Source organism: Hippocampus comes, unplaced genomic scaffold, assembly GCF_001891065.2.
Source record: "Hippocampus comes isolate QL1 unplaced genomic scaffold, H_comes_QL1_v1.1 scaffold381, whole genome shotgun sequence".
Taxonomy (NCBI): Eukaryota; Metazoa; Chordata; class Actinopteri; order Syngnathiformes; family Syngnathidae; genus Hippocampus; species Hippocampus comes.
Genome location: NW_017805016.1, coordinates 781,669 through 808,366, shown reverse-complemented (window position 1 = coordinate 808,366; position 26,698 = coordinate 781,669). Strand labels below are relative to the sequence as shown.

At 40.9% G+C, this 26,698-nt stretch overlaps 1 protein-coding gene across 1 annotated transcript in view; it reads left to right on the top strand.

Annotated features, from left to right (window-relative positions):
- The window catches only part of drp2 (dystrophin related protein 2), a 54,502-nt gene that overhangs the window by 8,892 nt on the left and 18,912 nt on the right, over window positions 1-26,698 (top strand). The window contains exons 2-10 of the mRNA XM_019863379.1: window positions 4,462-4,618; window positions 11,496-11,616; window positions 12,802-12,913; window positions 13,701-13,857; window positions 16,245-16,391; window positions 19,133-19,211; window positions 22,086-22,146; window positions 24,090-24,151; window positions 25,423-25,497. Coding sequence (XP_019718938.1) covers window positions 4,462-4,618; window positions 11,496-11,616; window positions 12,802-12,913; window positions 13,701-13,857; window positions 16,245-16,391; window positions 19,133-19,211; window positions 22,086-22,146; window positions 24,090-24,151; window positions 25,423-25,497 — 971 coding nt within the window. The remainder of the gene's footprint in view (window positions 1-4,461; window positions 4,619-11,495; window positions 11,617-12,801; window positions 12,914-13,700; window positions 13,858-16,244; window positions 16,392-19,132; window positions 19,212-22,085; window positions 22,147-24,089; window positions 24,152-25,422; window positions 25,498-26,698) is intronic.

Below are 26,698 nucleotides of genomic sequence, written 5' to 3'. Positions count from 1 at the left end.
TAAGTGGTTGCTGGAGCCGTAGACTCCTGATTGGATTACCCTGCATGTTAATGCCATCTGAGTGTGAGTGTTGCGCTCCAGTGTTTGTTGAGGAGAAATTATTTACACATCAAACAGCCACTTGCTCATTTCAATGACTGTTAACACTGCTGCCTGCTTTACAGCCAGCAGCCCATTCACTGTTGTGCTGGAAAAAAAAAAAAAAACTCTTCGTGGTGTTTTCTCTTCAGTGCCCAGCTGCAGCAACATGATTTGCCCCTTTAAGTAGATACATGTCCCCTGAAGCTAGTGGAGATTGAAAAGCAGCTAAAATGAAGGGAAACGATGGGATATAAAATCGGCAGATGGCCAGAGAGCAACTGCAAATGAGAAACAATGCCCCGTTGGTGTGTTGAATGATAAACACATTGGGGCCTTTGTGATAACACATTTCATGCTATTTACTTTGTTGTTGTGTCACGGAAAATAAAGAGCTGGAGTGGTATTGAGTAGGGTACAGACCTCCGTCAAGGTCCAATAATCAGAATAGGCATCGTATATCTTTATAGACACCATGTATGCATTTGTCTGAATTTTGTTATCATAAAAGATGCCTGATACAGGATATTTACAATATGTGCTGTGTGGTAACGCATCACATGCACTCGCACACACACACTAATACAAGATCAAACATAACCTATCATTATCAGAACTCAGTCTAAGAAAACCATCATGTTGGACTATATTCACTTCACCAACCAGATGCAAACTCTACCATTATCTCGCATTGGGACAGAGGCAAAAATGAAACATTAGTTTGGTTTGAAGTCAATGACCCCAAATGAGTCGAATGTATTTTAGAATGAACTAGAGAAGCGTCATTCTGACCTGGTTGTGTAATTGTACAAAAAACATGTTTACGCAGGTGAGTTCCTTTTATAAGAATATCTACCCTCACTGTTTGTCCTCAGACTGGTGAGTGGACTTCCTGGAATTATTTGTGTCCCGGGCTCTCTTGAAAGTCTTTGTGTTAGGTAAAGGCAGACTGCTCCCCTCAAACTGTTTGCGTCAATTCTTGCACACTGGCCATCTACAATTATCCACAGCTACCCCTTCTGTCTACAGGCTATTTGCGCGGAACCCTGCTTCCAATAACGTTGTTTCTACTAATCTCTAAAGCAGAAGAATAACTTTCGACCTAATGGCTGAGATGTCAGCTTGCCAGCGAATGCTTCCTAGATAACAGAAAAGTTTTGTAAGCGACGACATCCACTTACCTGGGGTTTCTTACTCGGTGAGCAGCAACAAGATATTTCCTCTACACAAACACATACTACTGTATATAAAAACGGCAAACCGCAATATAACATGGAATAAATGAGGTACGGGCAATGAAAGACGGCGCATGAATAATGAAACGTAAAGATATGGCTGTGAGCACTGCACCCTCGTCATTCTACTAGTGCACTAGTTGTCTAAATACTGAAGACAAAGAGCGTACTGGTGAATGTACAATTAAGTGCACTAGTGAAATATCGAACGAATGCTCATCCCCCTTCCTGTTTAATGCTCTTTTCATTCCAATACAGACTCACTACGTTATTTGTTGCTCTCTGGGAGGGTATAATGGAAGCCCTTGTGATGGACAAATGTGCTATTAGCTCTTTTTGTGTGTGTGTGTGTGAGTGTGTGTGTGTTGCTGTGCACATTCTGTATTAGCTTGTGAATGTGTGGGGGTCTCTGTTGTGAGGCTTGAAGTATTTTGATGTCAGGGTTGTCTGCTGATGGATGACCTTACTCAGGCATAGCCATTGCAAGAGCCTTGCTCTTGTGTAACAGCGGTGTGTCAAGTTGGACTGCTGTATTTGGATGTGTATGTGCATGTCGTAGTCGTGCCCGTTAGCACCACAAAATAGGACTTTCCCTCCATCTCATTCAATTGCATCCGTGAGTAATAGGGCGACTAAATGTATGCTTGCAGGTCACAACATACCTGCAGGATCCTTGTGATTCCTCGCCGCAGTACTGCGGGAAATTATCTATTTTCCACTGAATTGATTCGGAAATTCTCAATTACCTGCTCCATATAATTAAGCTTTGCTCGTCTATCTAGTCGGGTGACAAGCAGAACAATTAAATGCTCTTCCACGAGACGTCGGGCGTGAACATTTAACGTGTGTATCAGAATTGGTCTTTCCATGAAACTGGTCTGTGGTGCAAGGGAGAACTACACTGTGCCGAAAAAAAATATCATTGATGTCATCGATTCATCAACTTTCACATTATAATCGACTACAGAAAACTTAAGTTGTTCAACTCTTAGGATGTATTGTAGGATACACAGATTACACAAAGTAGATACATTATTGGTATTGTAGGATATATGAAATTTATTCACACATTTAAACGTACTCATTACATGTATTGTTTATACTGAATATCTTTCAACGACAACCCCAAGGTGAAGCATTTTATAATATTGAATGAATACCTTCCAGTCAGTGTCAATCAAAAATGAGCATCATCATGCCTCTGGCATATGTAATTATGACCTAATCAATTCATTCTAATCTTTAGATCCTTACCCACTCTCTTTCCGTGTACCTTCTGTCCCTCCCTCCAGCTGGCTGGCATCCTTGATGTAATTCCACGACTCTCGTGTGTGCTCGTGTGTGCCAAATTCAGTTTGCAGAAAATTGCCTTACACTTCCATTTTTCTACTCGCTAATGTGAACTGAAGCGAACCCGCTGTTGAATGCGTGCTAATGACACATGTGGAGAAAACCTCTTTCTGGACCCCTGACCCCCCATCTGGCGACACATATGCCTTACCGCCATATATACATTTGTAACATTACTGTGTGGCTATATATTATGAATATTAATGAGTCACCTATGCTTTCTTATACACTTCCATTCCGACTTATGATGGTGATTGGGATGTGAGGTAGTGATAATGCTCAAGTGCCGGCTTCTGGTGTGTAAATGTAATGCTGGGATTTTTTTTTCACGCCTCTAATGTCTCTTTAATGCCCCTTTAATGCCAGCTGCAGCGCAAAAGCAACACTTTGCTCACTGATAAGTCATGCTGGTTGGTGGTAATTAAAGATTCATCCATCCCTCCATTTTCTGTGGTGTTTATCCTCTGTAGTGTAATTCAAGATAATAATAATTACAAAAAGAACCGTTATCTAGTTTGTGTTTTGCTGGGAACAATAACAAAGTGTCAGCTCAGCTAATGAATTACTTACTTTTGAATGAATTATTTATCCTCACCACGCTGTGATTACCCCAGAGCTTCATTTGCAATTCTATTGTCTTTCCTTGCTATATGTCGCTTGTAATAAGAAAACAAAAAGGAAGAAGACTTTATTGATCCCACAATAGGCAAATTCACTGCAAAAATTAAGAACAATAATCTTAATTTGTAATAGAACGGAAATAGAATGACTTAATAAATAGTAAAAAAAAATGTATGCAAAAAAAGTTGAATTTCCCACTTGCGTCCTTCTCTTCTGCCAGCAGCTCATTCCATTTGCGTGCAGCATACTCTCCATACAGTACATTTTTACTTATCTAAATAATTTTGACTGAGCTGTGACTTGCCTTCTCAAGTACTGTACATTTTATTATCATATGCACCTCTAATTCAGTATGCAAAAAACACCACCACGCCTGAAGGAAAACAACCAATCAGCGACACAAAGTGTGACTTACGCGGGGTCAACCATTTCGTACACTCATCATGGACACACCCCAACAGCCTCACAAAAAAAATTAGTCTTCATGCCAATAACATTTAGTGACGTGGTCACACCACATTACCTGTCAGCTGATTTCTTCACTTCACCGATCATATTTATCATGAACTACTGTGAAGTCATCATCCTTCCATTCATCCATTTTCCGATCTTCTTTATCCTCACAAGGGTCGCGGGGGGTGCTGGAGCCCATCCCAACTGTCTTCGGGCAGTAGGCGGGGTACACCTTGAACTGGTAGCCAGCCAATCGAAGGGCACACAGAGACGAATAATCATCCGCGCTCACACTCACACCTAGGGACAATTTAGAGTGCTCAATCAGCCTGCCAAGCATGTTTTTGGAATGTGGGAGGAAACTGGAGTACCTGGAGAGAACCCACGCAGGCATGGGGAGAACATGCAAACTCCACATAGGAAGGCTGGAGCCGGGATCGAATCCACGACCTCTGCACTGTGAAGTCGACACGCTAACCACTTGCCCACCGAGCCGCCTGAAGTCATCATGAGTGATTTTTAAAAATCTGACAAAAAAAAAGTTATACTCTTCAAATTTAAGTCAGCACGTGTCTTGTAAATATCAAGTCAAAGTCAAGTTAAGTCTTTCATAAGCAAGCCAAAAAAGTCCCATTTCGGAATTGGTGACTTGAGTCAAATCAGGTGACCGCTGGGCCGGTAGAAGTAACTTACCAGATTTTTGCATGTGTTTATGTGTCGGCAGGGTGCGTATAGAGGCCATCTCGGACAACAGTGGGAAGCTGCAGCTCTCCCTGCAGGAGATCATCGAATGGCTGACAGCAAAGGACGAGGAGCTGTCGGAGCACCTGCCCATAGGAGGCGACGTGGGGGCCGTGCAGCACCAGAGGGAATTCCACCAGGTAGGTAGTGAAGCCTAAGACTTTTTCAAATGGTGCATAGAACCCATTGACTCCAGTGTCTGTTGTGCCTCAAGGGGATTCATAACCACAAGTGTGATAGATTTACACAAAAATACAGAGAGATGTATTCAGTGGGCGTTACGGCTTAATGGAAGTGCGGCGTCGAAGAAAAGTCCCGCTGAGTGCCCCTTTCCACTTTTAAGCTCGCTATCTGTTTCCTTAGTGTGAAAATGGATTGAGGGTGTTCCCAGGGTCATGTGCTACGATCTGTGTGATGCGTGTGATTGCTCTGCCATTTATATCTATCTGCATTGTCTATGGTAAATTGGTTCCAGTCTAAAATGGATGGTACAGAAGGGGCTAAAAAAAAAGCAGGATTATGATCTTTTTTATGTTTTTTGCACAGCAGCATCAAGGGGTGAGTCGTGATTGTCATGAATCGGAGTTTCAAGATAGAAGGCCCTCTCAGCTTCTGTTATCGTAGGATTTGAGAGTGTTTATTGTCCGGCGGCTGGCGGAATATTCTTACAATTTGATAACATTAAAAGATATGACATATCGCAAGGACATCTTGGTTTTCCAGTTGACAGAAGTGGCAAGATTAACTCTTTATTAAGTAGCTTTTTGAAGTAGCACTTTTCACCAAATCAAAAAGTACATCACAGGTTAAACTCTGAATTGTGCAACAGCGTTTGACTAAATGGCCTTGCCCAACAATGGAAAAAAAATATCAAACTACTTTTAAATATCATTTTCTTTTGGACTGTGATGCCTTGAGATATGAATGACCTTTGTTTGTTTGAGATAATAGCCGTCGTTCAGCCAGCTTGTTTTGCCTTTGACTTGATGTTTGCACAAGCAACACATGTAGACAGATAAATGTAACAATACTCACAGGCATACATGCTTTATCCTCTGTGAAGAACAGCTAACATTACTGTGTGTCTTACTGCGGAGCTGATGGTAACTGCCAGAGGAGGATGATACCAATCCATATGATTTTCAGTGATTATGGCAAGAGGATGGGGGTGCTAGTCATGGTAGCAATCTGTATGATGTCCAACAGATTTGGTCGGGTGAGATTATGGATGGCCTTGAAAGTGAGCAGGAGGATTTTGAAATGTATCCGGTAGTCCGTTGAGCCGTTCTAAAAATTGGTTGATTTGGTGGAAGGATTGTGGCTTTTGTCATGAATTATGGACCACTTGGAGTTTATGAAGGGATTTGTGAGGGAGACTAAAAAGAAGGAAATTGCTGTGAACAGCGATGGCAGTGGAACGGGGCGTGAGGGATTGGGCGGAGGTGATTAATATTACGGAGATGGAGGGAGGATGCGAACCGTGTGATGTTATTTATGTGAGCGTTAAATGATAGGGTGCTGTTGGATGACAGGCTCATAACCTGAAACTGAGGAGAGGCGTAAATGTTAGAATTGTCTATGGTAATGGAGAAACTGTTAGTTTTGGCAAGTGCAGATTTCAACACAACTGGGGGAAATCAGTTTTGTCACTGTTAAGTTTCAGAAAGTTTGATGATGGTGATGTTGGTGGGCGGGGTTAGGGGAGTTGGAGTTGTAAAAGCGGATGTGAAATTTGTGGAAGATATTACCTTTTGGGATGAGATATGTGTAGAAGAGGAGGGATCCCAGGACAGAGCCAAGGGGCACATTTGTGGTAAATGTCGATATCTGGGACGTGAATTATTGAAGTTGAATCTGCTGATTTTGGATCGATAAATACCGAGGAAAGTATCTGACCGTTTAACCAGTACACATTAAATGCTATGCAACATATCATATTGGTTCGTCTTGACAATGCAAATTAATTAAGATTAGCACTCAATTGCGTCATCCTTGATCTGAATAAGTATAACATAACAGGGGCAATATTGGATTTACTGTAAAATTACTGATATAACAAATAATACTCCATAAAAAGGACACGAAAGAAGTACCTGTTGGCATCCAATCAACAGTTTCATTCGAAGTTATCAAAAAACACAGATGTATTTTCATTTTTTTACTTATTTATTTCATTTTAGGTTTACAGGATGTCAAATCCCTGACAGCAAAAGTGTAGTCATGCCAAGGAAATACCACACAAATGTAAATAATTTGAGCCTAATATGTTAAATAACCAGCAACGGCAAGGTTCTCAGAACAGACCCTTGTGGAACTCCACACCGTTACATCATTTCATTGGTTGTCTGTCCACCTTTCCTATAAAGTGACAATTTAAAAACGTTTGCGTTGCAGCAGCACTTGTTTTGTTCCCTCACTTCCTATCTGGATTTCTCTCCTCTCCTTGCTCCTTGGCTGTCCCATTTTCAGCACAACCTGATTTAAAATCCGCAATGTCTTAGCTTCCCCTACGCCTGGTTGTTCTGAAACTTCCCCCAACCAAACAAATTGGGAAATTGCTCCGGAGAATTCGAGTTTTAAGAGATGTCAATTATTGAGTGCATTTATTCCGACATCTTTTTTTGTATGGGGATGAATTCCTGTCTGAGTGAGCATGTGTGCAACAGGGGAAGGAGGATTTTGCAGCTCTTGATAGAGCGCCAGACTCTTTCTTTACCTCACGTAAAAGGAAGAGAAAATCCGTCTTTTTTTTTTGTTCAACAAACCCCAAAGAGGGGCCGTCTAAAGGGAGGGGTAAATACGATGCCAGCAACATGTTAAGATGAAGTCGTTTCCTGCCTCTGAAATGTTCTACACTGTGCATAATTCATTCTAATCTGATTTGAAGGCTCTTAATATTCCTTCAACCAAATATGAAGCCTCGGAGTGTGAAATTTAGCCGGTATTAAAGTTTTAACAAGGTAGCTGCTTGAGGAATCCATGGATCAGCTTTTTTATGTCAGTCTGTAGGGAGGGAGGGAGCGAGGGAGGGAGGGAGGGAGGGAGAGAGAGAGAGAGAGAGAGAGAAAGAGAGAAAATAGAAACGATGTGGAACCAGAGTGGGTAAAAATGGTGAGCAGTTAAAAAAAAGACAAAATTTAAAGAGGGGGGGTTGAGATAGAGGAGGGAGGTGGGTTGTTTGTACGTGTGAAGGAGGAAGGCTTGTCTCCAAGATTTGCGCAGGGAATCTTATCTGCAGCGACAGCTCTCGAATTTGAGGCTTTTATTTCAAATTTTGCTCAGCGATGACTGTTGTATGCTTGCGTTTCTTTTGGCCTTTTGTGTTGAAATCTCACCACATGGTGTTTATTTTGTTTGCTGGGCTATGGGCTGATATTGAAACTTGTCACTTGACCGCATCATATTTTTGCTGGCTTGTAAATTGCCTTTCTTTTGATGTGTTGAAGCTGGCGAGTGACCAGCACGCGAACACTTCATCCACAACATCATTACTGGTCAAAGAAAGTTATCATTTCGCATTCAAATGAGTTGCATGACGAAATATACTAGAAAGCACAGTGGTACCATAAGCTCAACAAGTGCGGCAGCATGAATCACACCTTTCTTAAAAGTGCTCTGGGGGACAAAAAAAAATAAATAAAAATTCTCATATTTTGCTCTTTACTTTGAGTTCAGATGAACATTTTTGTTTTATTCTATAAACTACTGATAACATAACACCAAAAGACTGTCATTTGGAACATTGTTATTGCAGAAAATGAAAACTGCTCCCAATACCAAAAGCGGTCCAAGTCTCAAGCTCAAGCACAAAACTTCCATTTCGACAAAAATCGAGCCACGCCTTCGAGCAGACTGCCAAGCCCGGCATCATTTGATGTCGTATTTCCTAACCCCGAAAAGCCCCCCTCCCAAAAAAAAGGCTCTTATGAAAAACCTGTGGAGAATAAAGGTTTTATTTCTGAACCAAGTGCCATTTTACTGCGTCCTCGATATAAGGCATCACCTCCACTGAAACCACTCACAAGCCTATACGAGGGTGTCCTTGGATAAAATTCTCTCCTTGGAACTACAATGTTCAAGAACTCCTGAAGTAAAGACTTACATAAAATACATTTCAACACATGCTGTTCACCTTGATGACATTATATGAAGGAAATGAAAGCCGAAGTCGACAATGATTAGTTCAAATGGAGAACATGCTGCCGTTCATTCATCACGCCTCCAGGCATGCTGCGATGTTGTGACTGCATGTCTCGTCACACAGCTCCTGCTCAGCTCTGCGTTGCTGTGGAGTGGAGATCCAGCGCAGCTGCCTTCCTTGCCATTTAATTGACTCTTTTATGCCAGCAGGCCAGCTGTATGACTTCCCCCAGAGGATTCAGACCGCTTTCTGAGCTCCTTCTCTGGGCTTCCAGCACAAGCGCAACTGCAGTGTAATCCCATGTGATCCCGCCAGTCGAGCTCCGTGATCCCTTTAAGTAACTTCTCTGCTCAAAACTTGCTGCTGATGTCTTTCTTGGCGTGTTCATGGTGTCTCAACTGGTATCCCTCATCTGAAGTTATTCAAGTTGTTTGGAGCACAATGATGCTTTTGACAGGGATCGGACCATTTACAACCGGTGCATAAAGAATGGGGACTGAACCACCAGCAACGTTCCAAATTTACACACAATCAGTGGCGTACTGTAGAATATGTTATGCTTGATTGGCGGTAGTGTTATGAATGGGTCCTTGGAAACGTTTCTGTTACTGGACACAAACAGTTTAGAGATTAAAGAACTACCTTAATAACATGACTGTATTTGAAGGAAACTAATACCCGACGGCAGAAGTTGGCAAAGATTAGTTATTAAGATGGAGGACATGCTGTCTTTCATCACAGCTCCAGGCAGGCTGTGATGGTTAGGGACCGCAATCTAAAGCCGTTTTTCTATCAGAGCCCATTCCCAGTAATTTGATTCCCTAGAAATCGTTTGTTTGCTTTCCTGATTATTCCTCTTATCGATTCTTTTAATGTCACAAATGAGTAATGACATCACACCCAAGAAGAAGGCATGTTTTTGGTCCTTAACTTTTTCAACATGATGTCAAGGCAGAAGCACACTGGCTCTATTTCACAAGAAAAGATGATACTGGGGCTATTTGCAACACTTGTCAGAGGCGGAAGAATAATTTTGGAGGTTCTCGGTTGAGCAATAATGGGGAAAATGAGAGTCCCTGATGGTGTAGTGGTCGTGGTTCATTTGGCAGCGTGGTTTCAAGTCCCACTCAGTGATGGTGTCAAAGCAAAATGCCAAAGGTTGTCTGGTTCTTTGTGTAGCCTCTGACTGACTGGCAAGCCGTCCAGGATATAGTCTCCCTTTTATTATTGCATATATTCTCACGATCCTGTTCTTGTGTGTCTCCAGCAGGTGGCAGACGAGGGCCTTTCTCACGGTGTGCACACCCGCTGCCAATTATCATTAGCCATGTATTTAAGGACTGACAAACTGCCTTGAGTCAGTCTGATTATTTTGACCTTGTTGCTGCTCTTCACAGGATGAAAATAATTGAATCGTACATGCTGACGAAATCTTACGGCAACTGATATTTGGGTTTGGCATGTTGGGTTGATTGCAAGGTCTACGTCATGCTCCTCTTCTGTGTGTCTCCAGCAGGTGGCAGACGAGGGCCTTTCTCACGGTGTGCACACCCACTGCCAATTATCATTAGCCATGTATTTAAGGACTGACAAACTGCCTTGAGTCAGTCTGATTATTTTGACCTTGTTGCTGCTCTTCTTGCTCAAGTGATTGTTTTCTAGACCTCTCGGTCTTGTCATAGTTGTTCTTGTTCCCTTAGTACCCTGTTTTTTTAAGTACAGTCCTTGTTTTGTGACTTTGTTTTTGTTTTATGAGTGAATTGGATTCTTGACATTTCGTTGTTTTTCGAGGTTTAACTTTGCCTTTTGCGAGCGCTTTTGTTATTGTTTTTCCTGGTTCTTATTGAACAGCGATTTCTATTCATACTTTGTCAGTGCGCTTTTGTTTATGTAAATAAATATTTTTGTTACGGAGTTTTGTTTGGTGTCTACCTTTCTGGGATATAAACATTTGAGCCTGACATATATGAGTTGTTTGTAGAATGTATTTTGTGTTTTTATTTCGTGCTGCACATTTGAAATTTTGTTCTATGCTACAACATGTTTTTATTGAATGACAATAAATTTGAGTCTGAGTCTGATAAGGCTCCAGCTCCCCGAAAAACAAGCAATTCCTATTATCCGTGTGCGTCGGCAGTTGTTATATGCCACTTTCACTTGCCTTATTGTATTTTTGATTTTTGCCATATTGTAATTTCATATTTAATAAACAATCAAAAAAAGGCCTAGCCCTTTTTCTTATCGCCACTAGATTCATTGTCGCCACTGCACTTTGAGTGAATAGACCAAACTAACTCAATCATAGGAGCAAACGGGGAATTTCTGCCCTCGTGTCGACTTCATTTATTCGGCATCAAAGCTGTGACAACTCTTCTTTCTACTCTATATTGGTGCAGTCCCAAATAATCCACAGCCTTTTACCTGCCAGATATCAGTCGGCAAGTGCCTCAATCCACTTGCTTGCTTAATGGTGCATTCGGGTGTGCTTGTAAGCACTGTAGATATCTTGCTTTTTCTCCTCAGGTGGTCGTTCCCCAGTGGCGATAAATCACTGTCATTGACTGCCTGGGAGTAAATACCGTAACAGATGGCTGACGTAAACTTGTTTGAATTACAGATCACTGGAAGCCAAGCCCACCATTTTTTTTTTTTTTTTCCCTCAGTGTGAAGGATTATCGTCACGTTTGTCTGAAGGCTCTACAAATCTGTACGCCGGGCTTGTAACTGAATCATTCATAAACACGGCACCGTTTCTTCTCAGTCGTTCAGATGTCTGTCAGGAGGTTGTTGATTTTTCTGAGAAGCTGCTTCTTTGATTTTTTTTTCTTACATTTTTATTTATGCTTACTGCCCTTTTCTTTTGATTATCTCACCAGGCTTTCATGGAGGATGTCAAGTCTCGAGGGCCATTCATCTACTCAGTTTTGGAGTCCGCCCAGTCCTTCTTGGCTCAGCATCCCTTCCAGGAACCGGAGGAGACCCTGGCAGAAAGCAAAGGTCAACTCACTTCACTGTCAGAAACCGAGTATACAAAAGTTATTCGCTGCCTTTGATCAAGGTGCAGTCGACAAGAATTTACCTCATGGGACATCTCTTATGCATTCCAAGGAAACTTACCCCCGAGGTCAAAGAGTTTCACAATGTAATTTCCCAAACTGTCAAGTGATGTGTTGAGAAAAGTAGGCAAAAGTTCTTGCAAAACTCCAAGAATTACAAAGATTTGCTTTCTGTACTTGTACATTTCTGACGTCAAAGATCCATTTGGACCCAGTACGGCGTCAGGATTAAAAGTTGGTTGTGGAAGTTTCAAGTGTCACCAGTGGCGCGCAAAGAACTAGTTTCCATAGTGGTATGAGAATACAAGCACGCACGCACAGTTACAGCAGTGTTTCCTGTTTCTGTGGATTATTTAGCTATTTCTGTCCTTGATGTGGAAGAGATCGAATATCTTGGGGTCTTGTTTATGAGTGTGGGCAGAATAAAGAGGGAGATTGACAGGCGGATTGGTACAGCGTCTGCATCACTGCATGGGCCTAGAGTGATGAAAGGCAAAGCGCTCCCTGAACTGGTTGATCAACTTTGCCGCCCTTACGTATGGTCAGGGGCTGTGGGTCGCGACCGAAAAAACAAGGTTACAGATACGAGCATCCGAAGGGAGTTTCCATTGCAGGATTTCTGGGCTCTCTCTTAGAGATAGGTGAGGTCATCCGGGATTCTGGATGAGAGCTGGACGATATACAGTGTATATTATATATATGTTTTCAAAGGACTTTTTTTCCAACAATGCATTTTCTGTGTTCTTAACTTTGTCAAAAGTGGGTCGAGACTCAGCGACTGCCGTAGATCACAAAGTTCAGTTTGATTTGTTTCTTCCCTAATTCTTGCTTTCTCCTTCCCTCCTAATCCTTCCTTGTTATTTTCGGGATCTTTCTGTTTTGACAAACACCTTTTCATCTTTTTTTCATATTGTTTTTGCATGTTTATATTTTGTTGATGCCAAGACTGGTGAAAACAGCTTTTTTTTTTTTTTGCCTGCAGCATTAAGAAAAAGCACTTTTAATGATTAGAAGGTAAAACATATCGTATCTCATCCCAAAACAGCAAGATACACCAAAGCGTGTTTTCATCTTTACGACATCATCCCTTTGAGATTATATCTACCCATTTTTACCTTCTCTGCAGAGGTCTCGCCTCGTCGGCGGATTCTGAATGTAAGCCGATCGGTGTGGAAGCAGGCTAACGTGGCAAGCGACCTGTGGGAGAAGCTGACGGCACGCTGTGTGGACCGACACAGGTCACTCCTATTTTTCTTATCATGGTGATTACAAAAAAAAGTCAAATATCCACTTCTAAATTAAATGCTGCTATTTGATCTTAAAAAAACGTTGGTTTTATGTCAGTCAATGGGGAATTTTCAGCAACAAAGTTATCCGGAGGGAGTATTCAGAACTCCATTAAAAAAAAATAAAAAAAACCGTCTTGCAGTGGAAAAAATGTTGTCGCTGATCTTTGACACAGCCAAGACACCAATCACCACCAAAGCCCCGTCAGTCTACAATTTGTTGTATTAAAAATGTATTTAAAACTCAATTATTCATTAAAAAAGATAATTAATTAATAATATAACAATTAATTTTGGGTAAGTCTGGAGCTGTTTAAGTCATTTAAAAACAAAGAAATAAATGTTGATGTGTGAAAAAAAATAAATAAAAATCATGACACAAGCAAGATTGAAAAAAATATGAACAATTTTACCCCTCCAATATGTTTTTCACACATTTAACACATGAATACATGCTTCAACTCTGTCGCGACGTCCTTTCACATTCTCTCACTATCAAGAAAAGGCAGTTTGTTGTATAACATCAACTGAAGAAAATTCACTTAAAAAATTTGCATGGTTGTTGCAGTAATTATATACCCTTCAAAAAACAGACAGACCAGCAACACATGCTCACAGGTAAATATTCTCTCTGCAACGTGGGAGCAACGTCAATCACTGCAGCCATTTGAACTCTGCCGATGAACACAATTGGACAATGGAAACGACTGTATTTGTATTGCTTTCCAAAACCCACCAGACACATGGAAAGGACGTTGGAGCGTCTCCTCCAAATCCAGGCGGTGATGGAGGAACTGGCGGTGGCCCTTGAGCAGGCCGAAGGCGTGAGAGACGCATGGGAGCCCGTGGGAGACCTCTTCATCGACTCTCTGCAGGACCACATAGATGCCACAAAGGTAAATAAATACACACGCACGAACACACACACACACACACACACACCCACACACACACACACACACACACACACACACACACACACACACACACACACACACTTGTTTTTATCTCTCCACTGCACACTCACTCCTACCTTGAATCCCTGATTGAAATAAAGTTTATGTGGGGGTAACTTTATTGTCTCGATTAGGACAATCTGGCCAACTTGGCAGCTGGTTACACCGACAGTTCTCGGGACTGTTTCAAAGTCCCCCAAGAACCATTGTCCACTATCTCCAGTGTCCCCCAAAATATCCCTTTTAAACACTGTTGCCTCTGTCCCACAAAATGTGACATTTATAGCATGTGCAGCTTTGCAGTTTCCAAATTTCCACTATTAGCTTTAACACACACTGGTAAATATGAAGTTTCATTCATTCATTCATTTTCCGAACCGCTTTATCCTCACTAGGGCCACGGGGAAGTTTCAATGTACACAAATATTGTAAAACAAAAGAATGACAATTTTAAATATTGGTGCCTTGAGTTTCAAATTTAAGGACCAGACATTCGGACATGCATGGAGTCAGAATTATTATTCTATGCAGAGGATCAAAAATATATGCCTTTGTTGTCTGCCTTCCTGTGTTGCCAGCTAAACTCATTTATCTAAAGCAAAGCTATGTGCATCTAATCAATGGAAAATGTATACTTCTCTTCATGTTTGGTTGGACAATAACACTTTTGAAGAATCTTTCACAGTCTGTTAGACGGCTTGCTGTGAAGTGAGTTGCGTTGAGGTCACTGCCAGCAGTGTTCATGTCTCACATTTTTGCTCACAAGTTAAGGCACCCCCCCCCCCCACAATAATAACAATCTGCCAAATGATGGTTTGTATCTTGAAAAACTTAAGTTGGGGCACCCGTATCTCAAGGCATCACTGTAATTAGAAAAGGTCGTCAAATTTCAAGTTGAAAGAATGACATTTGGGGGGTGGTTATTGCTGTCTAGTGCTAAAATACTGTATGTTCCACAGTATAAGGCGCTTTCGAGTATAAGGCGCACCTTCAATCAATGGCCTGTTTTAAAACAATTTTCATATATAGGACGCACCGCATCAAGGCGCATAGAAGCCACAATAGTGGCTGCGGTTGCGTTATCCATCCACTAGATGGAGCTACACCAAAAGGAATACAATACAATACAGCTTCATTTATATCGAGCTATCACAACCACTGCAGCTGTAACAAAGCGCTTTACAGAACATTCAAATACTACATCCAAGAAATTAGAATACTGATCCATGTATCAGGCGCATCGGATTATAAGGCGCACTGACAGCTTTTAAGAAAAGTGAATGCTTTTTGGTGCGCCTTATAGTGCGGAAAATCCGGTAAGTCAAATTTGACTTGAACAGTATCTAAGGGTTTATAAGGTAACGTGACTTGTGACTTGTTTAAGATTTAAAGGTATGACCCATTCGTTCGGGTATGACTTGAAGAAAGCAATCCTGCCCATACAGAACAGTGTTTTTAATCCATTAAAACTCAGAGGCAGTGTTTTCATCAATAATTTAGCCCTGTGTTGCTTGTTGGCATGATGATGACAAGGACACTCTCCGATGGCTTGGGTTAGAATCCTCGCAAGAGCAGATGTTGTTAAACAAGCGGCAGGTCATTGGCTTCGTCATTACGGAGGAGTCGCTGTCACTTATAATTGCATGCTGCCGTTCATTAGGCAAAATGGCACAATAATCATGTTCGCAGTGTGGACTTTTGTCACAGCCGGCACGCTTCATTCCAGCCTTTGGGGCAGCTTGTCAGTCACCGAACGATGAATCCCGAAAAGGCACGCGCACAATAAGCAGACGTGACAATGCATGCTAATAAGACGCTGTCATCGGCTGCCGGCTCGCATCAGTTGATCGTTATCAGCTGTCATTAATCTGTTGAGCTTTTTCAAAGTGAGATGATCACTTGGTGAGCCTGAAAATGTCACCGCTTGTCACTGTTTTCCCTGCAACAGTAATGTGTTCTGAAAAACAAGCCTGCTCCTAATTTTTATTTATCTTTGTTGTTGTTTTTGTTTGCTTGTTTGTTTGTTTGTTTGTTTGTTTGTTTTTGTTGACTCTAACACCCCACTTGAGGCACACTGCAATATATATATAGTATTGTATTGTATTCCCTTTTAGCATAGTTCTATCTGGTGGATGCATAACGCAACCACAGCCAGTATTGTTGCTTCTCTTCTTTGCGCCTTATAATGCGGTGCGCCCTATCTATGAAAACAATTTTCAAATAGGCCATTCATTCAAGGTGCGTCTTTTATTCCAAAGTGACTTATAGTGCAGAAAATACGGGAATTTCACTGTTAATGATTGATTCCCCCTCTTGCGCTGCTGCAGCTTTTCAAGCAAGAACTGACCCAGGTGAAGGAGGGAATGAAGCACATCAATGACCTGGCCCACCAGTTGGCCATTTCCGACGTCCATTTGTCTATGGAGAATGCTCGCGCCCTGGAGCACCTCAATAACAGATGGAAATTGCTTCAGGTACAAAATGATGGCTTGGTTTCCAGTATTAGCTCGTATCCTCTCACATCCAAAGTTTCCATAAACACGAGAAGCTTTATTGCAGTTTTCTGAAACTGGGAGTCCAAATTATTTTGTAGCACTTAAAAAAAATAAAAATGCATACCTATATGTGTCGACATAATACAAAGGTTAACCCCTACTTTAATGTTTTGTCAAACCTTTTTCAAGTCCATGAAAGGTGAGCTTCATTTTACTGCTGACGAGATTTTCCCTGAGTTTGTCCCGCAGGGGGTCCAACTGTTGAAGCCAATCAGCCTTTATTATTTTTCCATGTATATTAAAATCATGTGTCTGAGAAGGTCATAACAAAATTGGAAGAACCTCTCGATTCTGTCTTTGTCCTAGAAATCAATTCTCCAGTTTCATTTGTGCACTTGTTGCCTCTTTCTTCCTTATTTCCTTTTTTTTTTTTTTTTTTTTCCTCCGAGGCGATGAAACGGTTCCGAGTGAATCAGTTGGCCGATACACCAACACGCCGCAGATTAAACCAGAGGGTTTGTTTTGTAATCCGGTGAAGCAAGTAAAGTTGGCTGTTTCAACAGTAGCCTTTGTCCTCCGCCTTGAACTTATTGGATTGCTGGCAGCGACGCAAGGTCACACTGCCATTCTTCTCGAGCTTTTCTTTCCGAACCTCATTTGAATTGTATACACACACACACACACACACACACACACACAAACACACACAAGCGCACTATTTATGCGCTGATCATATTTGTTGCACTCACCAACCACTGAATTTGTTATATTATTTTGCTAATGACAGTGGGGATAAAATGATAAACACCTGTCACCTTTTTTTTTCAGTGCAGTTCAGCACCACAACTCTACTAACGAACATATTTTCTCATTAATCCCTCCTTTGAAAACAAAAAGTGTGTGAGACTGCTCCTGCATGATTGACTCACTTGGAAAATTGGTTAAAATGCAGTTATGTAATCGTTTTGTTTTTTTAATCTTTTTTTCCCCCTCTTGACTGTTAAACTACTTCATGAATATCATCTCCACTGTACCAGACAATTACGAATACGCATGACTTGGACTCTTTAACCGTTTTGCTGAAGTGTCCGAAAATTTGTGAAAGACTCATGTGACATTGGTTAAGTCTCTGGAATTCTCTGTCGTGTGATAGAAATTTCCGTCTAGCATTCATCACCTACACCTCTTGTCCTCATTACTGTTACTTGCCAGATTGCTGACTTTTCCAAAATCGACTCTCAGATCTGAGCAGCAGGCCTGTTTGCCACTAACCCATCGTACTGACAGCATATTTTTCCATGATTTCAAATTGTGACTTTGTATGTCCTAGAAATTTTCGTAGTGTCGTAGGCCTTAATGTTCTTTAAAAAAATGTAAATAAAATTAAAAAAACGCCAGAGGTTTTCCTGAAAAGTATAATTAATATTGCAGTCAGTCAATGTGTCACCATACACATTCTGCCGACTTGCAAATACATTAAAAAAACACTGTTTTAAAGTTCTGATCCGTTATGGGGAAAAATGTTTTTTAAAAGTGTTATGTATAAATGTTTGAAAACAAACAGTTCTAAAGATGAAATGCCAATGTGATTTACACAAAAGTTAAATACAACAGAACTGTATTTAACAAATGTACTGCACTGGATTTTTTTTAAAAAAAAGGTTCAAGCTACTGTAACATTATGCACAGTTTGAACATTTAAATCATAGATTAAATTTTTTTTTCCCCTCGTAACACTCTTTCAGGTAAACTGTTCATTTTGGCACTCTCTGCTAAGACTATTTCCATCTTCATGAAAGCTGCCCATCCGAAATCCCACCCAACTTCCTGCACCGCGTTGATTTTTGGCTACTACACTCTCAGCCAGAATGGATGTCCAAATTTGATTTGCTAATATTTGTCGATCCGGGCTAATGTAGGCATTTGTCTTCCTTATGTGGCGGCTCAAATTGCCATAGCGCAGCAGATCACATTTGGCTTGGCAGCAATTAGTTACGTCACGGCCCGGATCATCGCAGTTCATTTTCAAGGACGTGCGCACCCTGAGAAATAACTTTAAAAGTATGTGAGTCATCGCCTTTGCTTTAATATTTCAAGTCCCCACGCTTGTCTTTCTTGATCCGAGTCTCTTGAGCCGGGATTGGATGTACCTCCCAATGTTTGCGGATGCGTTTCAACACCCTGCTGACAGGAGTGTAATTTACGCACCTTATCCAATATATTTCATCGAAACAAGGAGAGGACACCTGAACTCCCGTGCCGGGGGGGTGGATTGACGAATCGAAGTGCTCCCGCAAGGGTGATTGCAAACCTAATAGTATCATCCCTCCACGGTTTTGTCTTCATGGTTATTGATTCAACACATGCGAACGGCGATACCCTTCATCCACCTCACTTTTCATTTCAACAGCTTCCCCTCTTTCGCACGTTCCCAGCCGGAGCCCCCGAGGAATCGCTGATCTCTTTCCACCGCGATTTATGATTCTGTGATCTGTGTCGCCCTTTCTTACCTGATGCTCTTCAAAAGGCTCTTCAAAGTCTTTCAGGACGAGGAACCGTTTTCCAAAGACATCGTTTATATTCCACGCTTTGCTATTCGTGCAGAAGCGGGTGTTGTGCGTGTATGCGCCGCCATGGTTGGGGATTCGTGAGGGGAGAGTGACACGCAGCATTATTCCCTTTGATTTAGATGCGATGTGTTCGTTTTTGTGTCCTGTCAGGGTTCCATTGAGGAGAGACTAAAGCAACTCCAGGACGCGCATCGAGACTTTGGCCCTGGATCGCAGCACTTCCTTTCAAGTAATCAATAGACCCGTCGACCTTTTCACCATGATGTCACACTCTTTGAACGGATTAGGGCATTTACATGGAAAACGCGTCTCGACTTACAAAATTTTCTAGTTAAGAAATTTCTTCCAGAACCAATGAATTTCGTAAGTAGAGGTTCCACTGTACTGTGATTCGTAAGTAGGGAATGACTGACTGATTCCATATATGACAACTTGCCTGACATTTTGTTGGGGATGGTTGGTGTTTGATTTGAACACGAAATGAGTTTTTCGAAGCATCCTCAAATGCCCGCTTTCAATTTTGGATACTGTAGTTTGGCGTGACAAAGCTGTACGCCGTCCCAGCTCTCGTGTGTATTGCGGTTGAAGCTGTAACTCGCATGCTTGCTCTGTCTGTCTTCGTGTTGCGAGAAGCCTCCCCGCCGGTGCTCATCACATAGCTCGTTGCTCTCACATGAGCGGAGCTGGGTGGTTTTCTTTTTCGAAATTCTGTCTCTCGTTCAAGCCTCCGCTGTGCAGACGAGAGCGAGAGGCTGCAGAGAAGCCGAAAAATGTGATTTAATTTGCCCGGTTTAGACTGCGGTGACGCGTAATGGCGTGACTGAGCGGGAGCCTCTCGGCAGCCCGGTGCAGTTTTTACTGCCGTCATGCTGGCTCACAGTTGCCATCGGTGCGGTGTAAATAGTGCAGCTTCGCCGCGCCATGCTGAGATGGGTGGCTTTGTGGAGCTTTGTTATGATACCAATATGCCCAGGCATGACATAAAAAGGAAGGCGGTGCTCATCTTAACTGTCTAAACCAGCGGCGAGCAAACTTTTGTGCACAAGGGCCAAAAAACAAACAAACTAACAAACAAAAAAAAAAAGCCAGTTCATTCGTAGGTGAGCTAAAAGTGAAGTTGAAATGGGTATGCAAGATATGGGACATGGTCTGATTAAATATGAATTTTAATTGAATAATCATTGAAAATGTTTAATTTTCTCACATTTGTTTTCGATATTTACAGTAAATCAATTAGCCAGTTATTTAATCAGATCAAGGATCCAAAAATGAATTTAAATTATCGGTAACCAATTTTAGGAGAGAAATAACTGCATCATAACTTTAATTGTTTTTCAGAAACAATTGTCAATCATTTTTTAATCAGTTGACATCATAAATCATGTATACAAAATGGTGTACTCTACTAGCATGTTCATGTTATTTACATGAACTCAGTTAACCAATTTAATAAGATAAAGGACTAAATATGACTTATAAAAGAATTAATACATTCCAATTTACCAATTTTAAGGAAAAGTGTCTGAAATAATAATTCATGCCTGTTTTATCCTATGTTAAATGTTTTTTTCTTTATCACAAATCAATTTGTCAATTATTTAATAGGGTAAATTGAAGGATTTTTATTTTTGAATGCATTTTAATTAACCAATTTTAAGAAAATGAAAACCGATTGCTATATTTGAAAAAAAAAAACGAGCACAAGAAGACCAGGAAAATTAACAGAGACTTTTTGTTTTTTTTTCTGTTCCTACATTTTTCTGTACTGGTAGAAACAGGCTGCCATAAAAATGGCTTCATTCATGCAACAATTACTGTAATTCAGGACTGTTGATATCGTAAATGCTCATTAGGTCAGACTGGTCAAAAGCATTGCCTTGAGCTGCATCCTCTCCATGGGGGGGCTCAGCAACATACATTAGAAAAGCAAGTTAAAATGATGAGAAACAATTGATTTTGACTTACGGCACTGTGCTAAATTTTCATGCTTTTTGTTACCACCGCAGGCCCTTTTAAAGAGGATGCACATTCTTTGCTCGCTGCCCTTTTGCTTGCCTTTGCTCGCGCACACACACACACACACACACACACAGCTGAGGTCTTCAACAGTTTGTCTTCTGTTCGGCTGCCAAGGTGAACTCGAGCGTGACGTTCACGGCTGTGACTGAGACTGGCACTAAGTCATGCGATATTCGTCTGCATTTAATGTCATGGATTCAAATACAGTCATTTCATTCTTTGCACATTTTCTGACCATTTTGGATGTTTGTGGATAGGTACGACTCCTCCGGACAGATCAGAATTTTCGATAAAATATCTGTTGCGTTGTAGGAACTTACCCAGATGTCACTTCATTGGTCCAAAAATGAGGATTTATTATTGTCAAATATTGTATCTTTGTTCATCTATCTATGCCACCGATGTATCGTGACACCCAGAATCATTAAATGCTCTTATACTAGAAACCAGAAGATAGATCATTAGGCCACTTGTTGATCCTCATTATTTTAGCATGTTTGTGGTATGAAATTGCGAATAGGTGCCACAAGATGGCAGCAAAGGACTACTTTTGTCGAAATGGAATACTTTTGTCCAAAGCTCCTGAACTCGCTTCGTATTGTTTCAGGCGTGATAAAAGTGTTGTTGAACATCACTACTTCATATATATACTCGGTAATTTTGTATTTATCCGGAAATTAATGAAAAGCTTCAGGATTGAACCTGTTTTGAATCATTCTGATTGGCTCTTCATTTTCGCTACAACGCTAGTTTCTGTTTGCATTGACATGAAGTTCGCAATAGCATTGCTGAAATAACAAATGTAGCTCAAAAGCCCACTAGGTTCATTACTCAGAATGCGTAGCATTGACACCCTTCTCACTCCTCTTCCTCCGAACAAACGCAGCTATCTTTTTGTCCTTTGTCTGGCCACGCCCGAACTGCCCCCTTAATTAGGTCTGAATGGACAACACTGTCTGGGGCCGATGTCACAGAGGCTATTGTGCACTGTGTGGCTTTTCTCGCATGGCTAGCTTACGCCGCTGTACACATTTCTTTGTGTGTGTGTGTGTGTGTGTGTGTGTGTGTGTGTGCGTGCATCTAGGTTCTGTGCAGATACCATGGGAGCGTGCCATCTCACCGAACAAAGTGCCATATTACATCAAGTAAGTGCAACATCACGGTCATTTGTTACGGTTCGTGTTCATTCCTGGCGACAGAGGCACCCAAAAAAGAAGGGAGGGCATGTTTTTTTTTTTTTTACATTTTTGGTTGAATTACTTCAAAGTCATGGATCACTGTCAAGCCCACCGGTGTTTGAAGCCAATTGTATTTGCTCTCCACTGCTCCACAATGACCTCGTGGAGCAGTCTGAATGTCTCAGTAGTTAATCTTATAAAGCAGAGGTTCTGAAACTGGTGTCTGCCAAAATAATTTACAATGAATTGTGAGCGGGTTAAAAACGTACATATCTGTGCAGCAATAAAACATAGTAAATCAATCATTCCTCCCGCCCTCAACTTTGGACAAATTAAAAACGCTAATCTCATTGTGACATCAACACTTGAAGGGAAAGTCAACCCAAAACATTTCTTCAGAATATGTACTATGCGCCTTCATTAGTGTAAACATGGCATTCTAATAATGTGATTGTGGAATATGAAACTCCACTTGTTTTTAGCCATCTCTCGGGCGGCCATTTTGACACTTTCAGTCAGCAGAAAATGACATCACAGTTGCTCAGGTAACAACCAGTCATACCTCACCTTCAAAAACCAGGTGAACCGCGATTGGTCGTTACCTGATACCTGAGCAAACGAGATGTCATTTTCAGTCGCCAGCTTTTGGTAAAATGGCCGCCCCCTGAGTTGGATAAAAACTGTTAGATTTTACTGCTTAACTCATATTCCACAAATGTGACGTTAATAAGAATGCTGTGTTAAGACGAGTGGGGCTGGCCATCATTATATCATTGAGCATTTTTCTGAGAACAAATTGTATCGAATTCAGTCATACAGTCCTATTATTTCACCTTCAAACTTGAGCCAATTGGAGCAATTTGCACATGAAGAGTTGGCCAAAAAAAATAAAATAGATGTTGCCGAAGTCTCACTGAAAGTTAGAAAAAATGTTTGATTGCCTCAAAAGGTTGTGCAACAAAATAGTCTGAAACATGGTTTCAAACATCGATATGTGCACTTGGCACCAGGACGCCACAGGCCACAATTCGATGATCGACTTTGTAGTCATGTCATCGGATTTGCGGCCGTATGTTTTGAACACTCAAGCGAAGAGAAAACCCAGTTAATTTTGAAAATATTTACAGGTATTTATCAGTCTTTGTATCTACCAAACCAATAAAATACACTTATGAGGAATTTAAATGAAATGGGATCCCATACAACATAAAAGCATTGCAATGATTACATCTAAAATTGAATTGCCAGTATTGCTTATTGCATTGCTCTGTTCCTCTCATACATCCGAGCATCTTTTTCCTTGTAAAAATACATTTTGGTTTTTTTTCCAGCCTCGTGAAATGGTGCTATTGGTCTATGCCGGCCGTAGTTTAAATTGCTATGAAAAATCAAGATTAGTAAATAATTGGGCAAGGAAATGTCTCACGCATTCAACTGTTCGTCAAATATGCGACCACCTTTAGAGTGCTGCCGCTTCTTTTGTTAGACTCCCAATGATGAATATTTATATGTATCACTTGCAACACAAACTTTAGGAGCTTTGTCTCTTTTCTTTTTAAGTTGACCTAGCGGCCCCTGTGCCCAGAACAAAAACACAGTGGAGCTGTCTTCAGTTTTATTACCCTTCAAATATGGAATAAATTGCCTGAAAAGAGCAAAGACATGAGACAATGCCAACACTCTTAAAATTTGAGCCTCCTTTTGAAAGACAGAAAAACAAAACAAAACCGACAACAAACCTGCATTTGTCTGGATTAAAAAAATATATTTTTCGTTGCCCTGCTGTGGTTTCATCTTTTTGTCACTTTGTGTAGCTTTAATTTTTTAATGGGAAACATTTAATCTTGCCTTTGCAATTGAAATGCGCTACATGAATGCTTGAATTGTGCCTTTCTTGTGCTTTTCTTCAGCCATCAGGCACAGACTACATGCTGGGACCACCCAAAGATGACAGAACTCTACCAAGTGCTTGGTTAGTAGCATGCTGCACTGCTATGATAAGTTGTCTTTATTTTGGGGTGGGGGGACTACTAGACATTGCAAATAAGGCATTCTTCGTACTTCGGAAAATGATAAAAAAAAAAAATTCTGACATGTTACCAATCAAACTAGTAAGTGAATCTTAAGTCATTTAAGTTTGTGTATTATCTACACTGTCAATTTGAGACATTGTCCTGTTTTTGAGTATATTGGTGGACTTTCATTTATTTATTTATTTATTTTGCAGATTCATTGAATAAGTGAAAAAATAACGAACAGATTAATCAAATTCTGTCCGACTTGTCTGACAGATTTTTTATTTATTTTTATTTATTTATTTTTTCCCACACTGCCCCACACTTGTGTGGTGTTCCACAGGGTTCAGTTCTGGGGCCTCTGCTGTTTTCATTGTATCTTCTGCCCTTGTGTTACATCTTAAGAAAAAAATGATATTTGCTCCCACTATGATGTGAATGACTGTTAGATCTATGTCCCACTGAGTAAAAAAAATTGAGGCCTGCTTGGAGGAAATCAAAGCCTGCATGTTGGTCCCTCTCTTTGGAATAACCTCCCGCTAAATGTTAGGCAAGGCCCCTCTCTACCCATCTCAACTCATCTTAAAACACATTTTTATTCTTTGGCTAATGAGTCAGCATGCGTCTCGGAATTGTTTTTGTGTTTTGTGGTGTTTACTGTTATGCTATTAATTTATTTTATTTTATTTTAACTGGCTGTGTTGGTGTATGACAAATTTTTGCTCCACAGCACTTTGCATGCATGGTTGTTTTAAAGTGCTCTATAAATAAAGTTGAGTTGAGTTGCGTGCCTGTTTTTTTTTTTTTTAGTAAATTTTGAGATTAAATGTTGTCTTAAGTTTTCCCGTTATTTATGTTTCTCTGTGTATAACCTAGCGGAAACACACGTTAAGTCACGCACCTCCGCCGGGCCGCAGTGGCTCCGCTTTCCCGTCACCTTGAGGCTTTTAGCTGTGAGGGCGCAAACTGTCATACATTTCATGAAGAAGCCTCGTGTTGTTTTTTTGGGTTAAAAAAAAAAAACCTCAGGGACCGCATCGCTGCTGCGCTGATTGCCTTTCGCTTAACCTTTAATTAACTGTAATGAAACGAAGTCATGCGTTGGTGATGTTAACCTTATTTGACAAAATTAATAGAGGCACACGGAAAAGGGACGCAAAGAGCTAACAACGGCTGGCATCTTGCACGGGTATGATAATAAACATTTATGCCCTTGTTTCCCCTTCAGCGGATCTGAATAACATCAAGTTCTCGGCGTACAGAACGGCCATGAAGCTGCGGCGGGTTCAGAAGGCTCTCAGATGTAAGTTACGCTGCCACTGTTTCACAACATTTATTGCGCCAAGGCACATGTTTTACATAAGGATAATCTCACAAAAAAGAAATGTTGCAAAAAGTATACCGTGGTACCTTGCGATACGAGTTTCATTCTAACTCAAAATGCTTGCATCTCAAATCATATTTCTTCATTGAAATGAATGCAATCGTAGTTAATTAATCCCTTTCAGCCTCTCCAAAAAAAACCCCAACAAAATGTTTGTATTGTGTTCTAATAAGAAAGATAGCATTCTATCCTTTATCCAATAAAGTTCTGTTTATTCAACAAGCATGTATTAAGCATTTTTTTTAAATCATTACTACCCTCATCATCTCCTAATCCGGAAAATGACATAAGCCTGATAGTCCACCACAAGAGCATCTAATTGTTCTGCCTGTCACAATAAGTCGCTGTCATCAACACCAAGACTGCATCAACATGGAAACGAGTTTACCCGCTTTTATTCGTTTCGGTGTTTCATCCACGCAATACCAAATATAGTCATTTTTCAAAACGAGTCCCAGAGGGAATAAATGAAGTTGCCCTTGCGTTTCCGTGTGTATAACGCATACACACCTTTCCTGCCGCAAGTCTCGATTCTCGCGTAGCCGTGTGCTTACGCTTCCGACAACAACACAAAAATTGTTGCGGGCAAACTTATTTACATCGTACAGAGTTTATATTCTCTATTTTTGGTGACTTCCTGTGAGAGCATCACAGACACACATTTCTTGAAACGACTCATCCTAAAAGTATTATACTTTCAAGAATTCTACTGCCTAGAGCGGCAAGTTACAGATTGGTGTGTTGAAGTTAAAGAACCATACATGGCAATTTTCCGCGGATCCGCGGAAATCCGCCGTTTTATTTCTTAAATTGATCATTTTTGTGAATCGTCTAAATCCGTTGAGAAAAATTTAGGGGCGGTCAGATACCTTATCGTCGAGTTTTCACGAGCTCTCCCGAACAGTCTCTCTGTTTTCCGTTTGTAAACAGCCCTGCGATTGGACGTGTATGAAAGCTTAAACTAATCAGATCATTGAAGGCATTATTTGTTGCGGGAGTCTTAGCTCGATTATATACGGCCCAGCGATTGGTTAACTACAAGCGATTGGACCAATCAAATTGCATGTAACATATTGTTTTACCTGATTCATGGCGGCCTCTTCGTCTCGCAAATTCATTG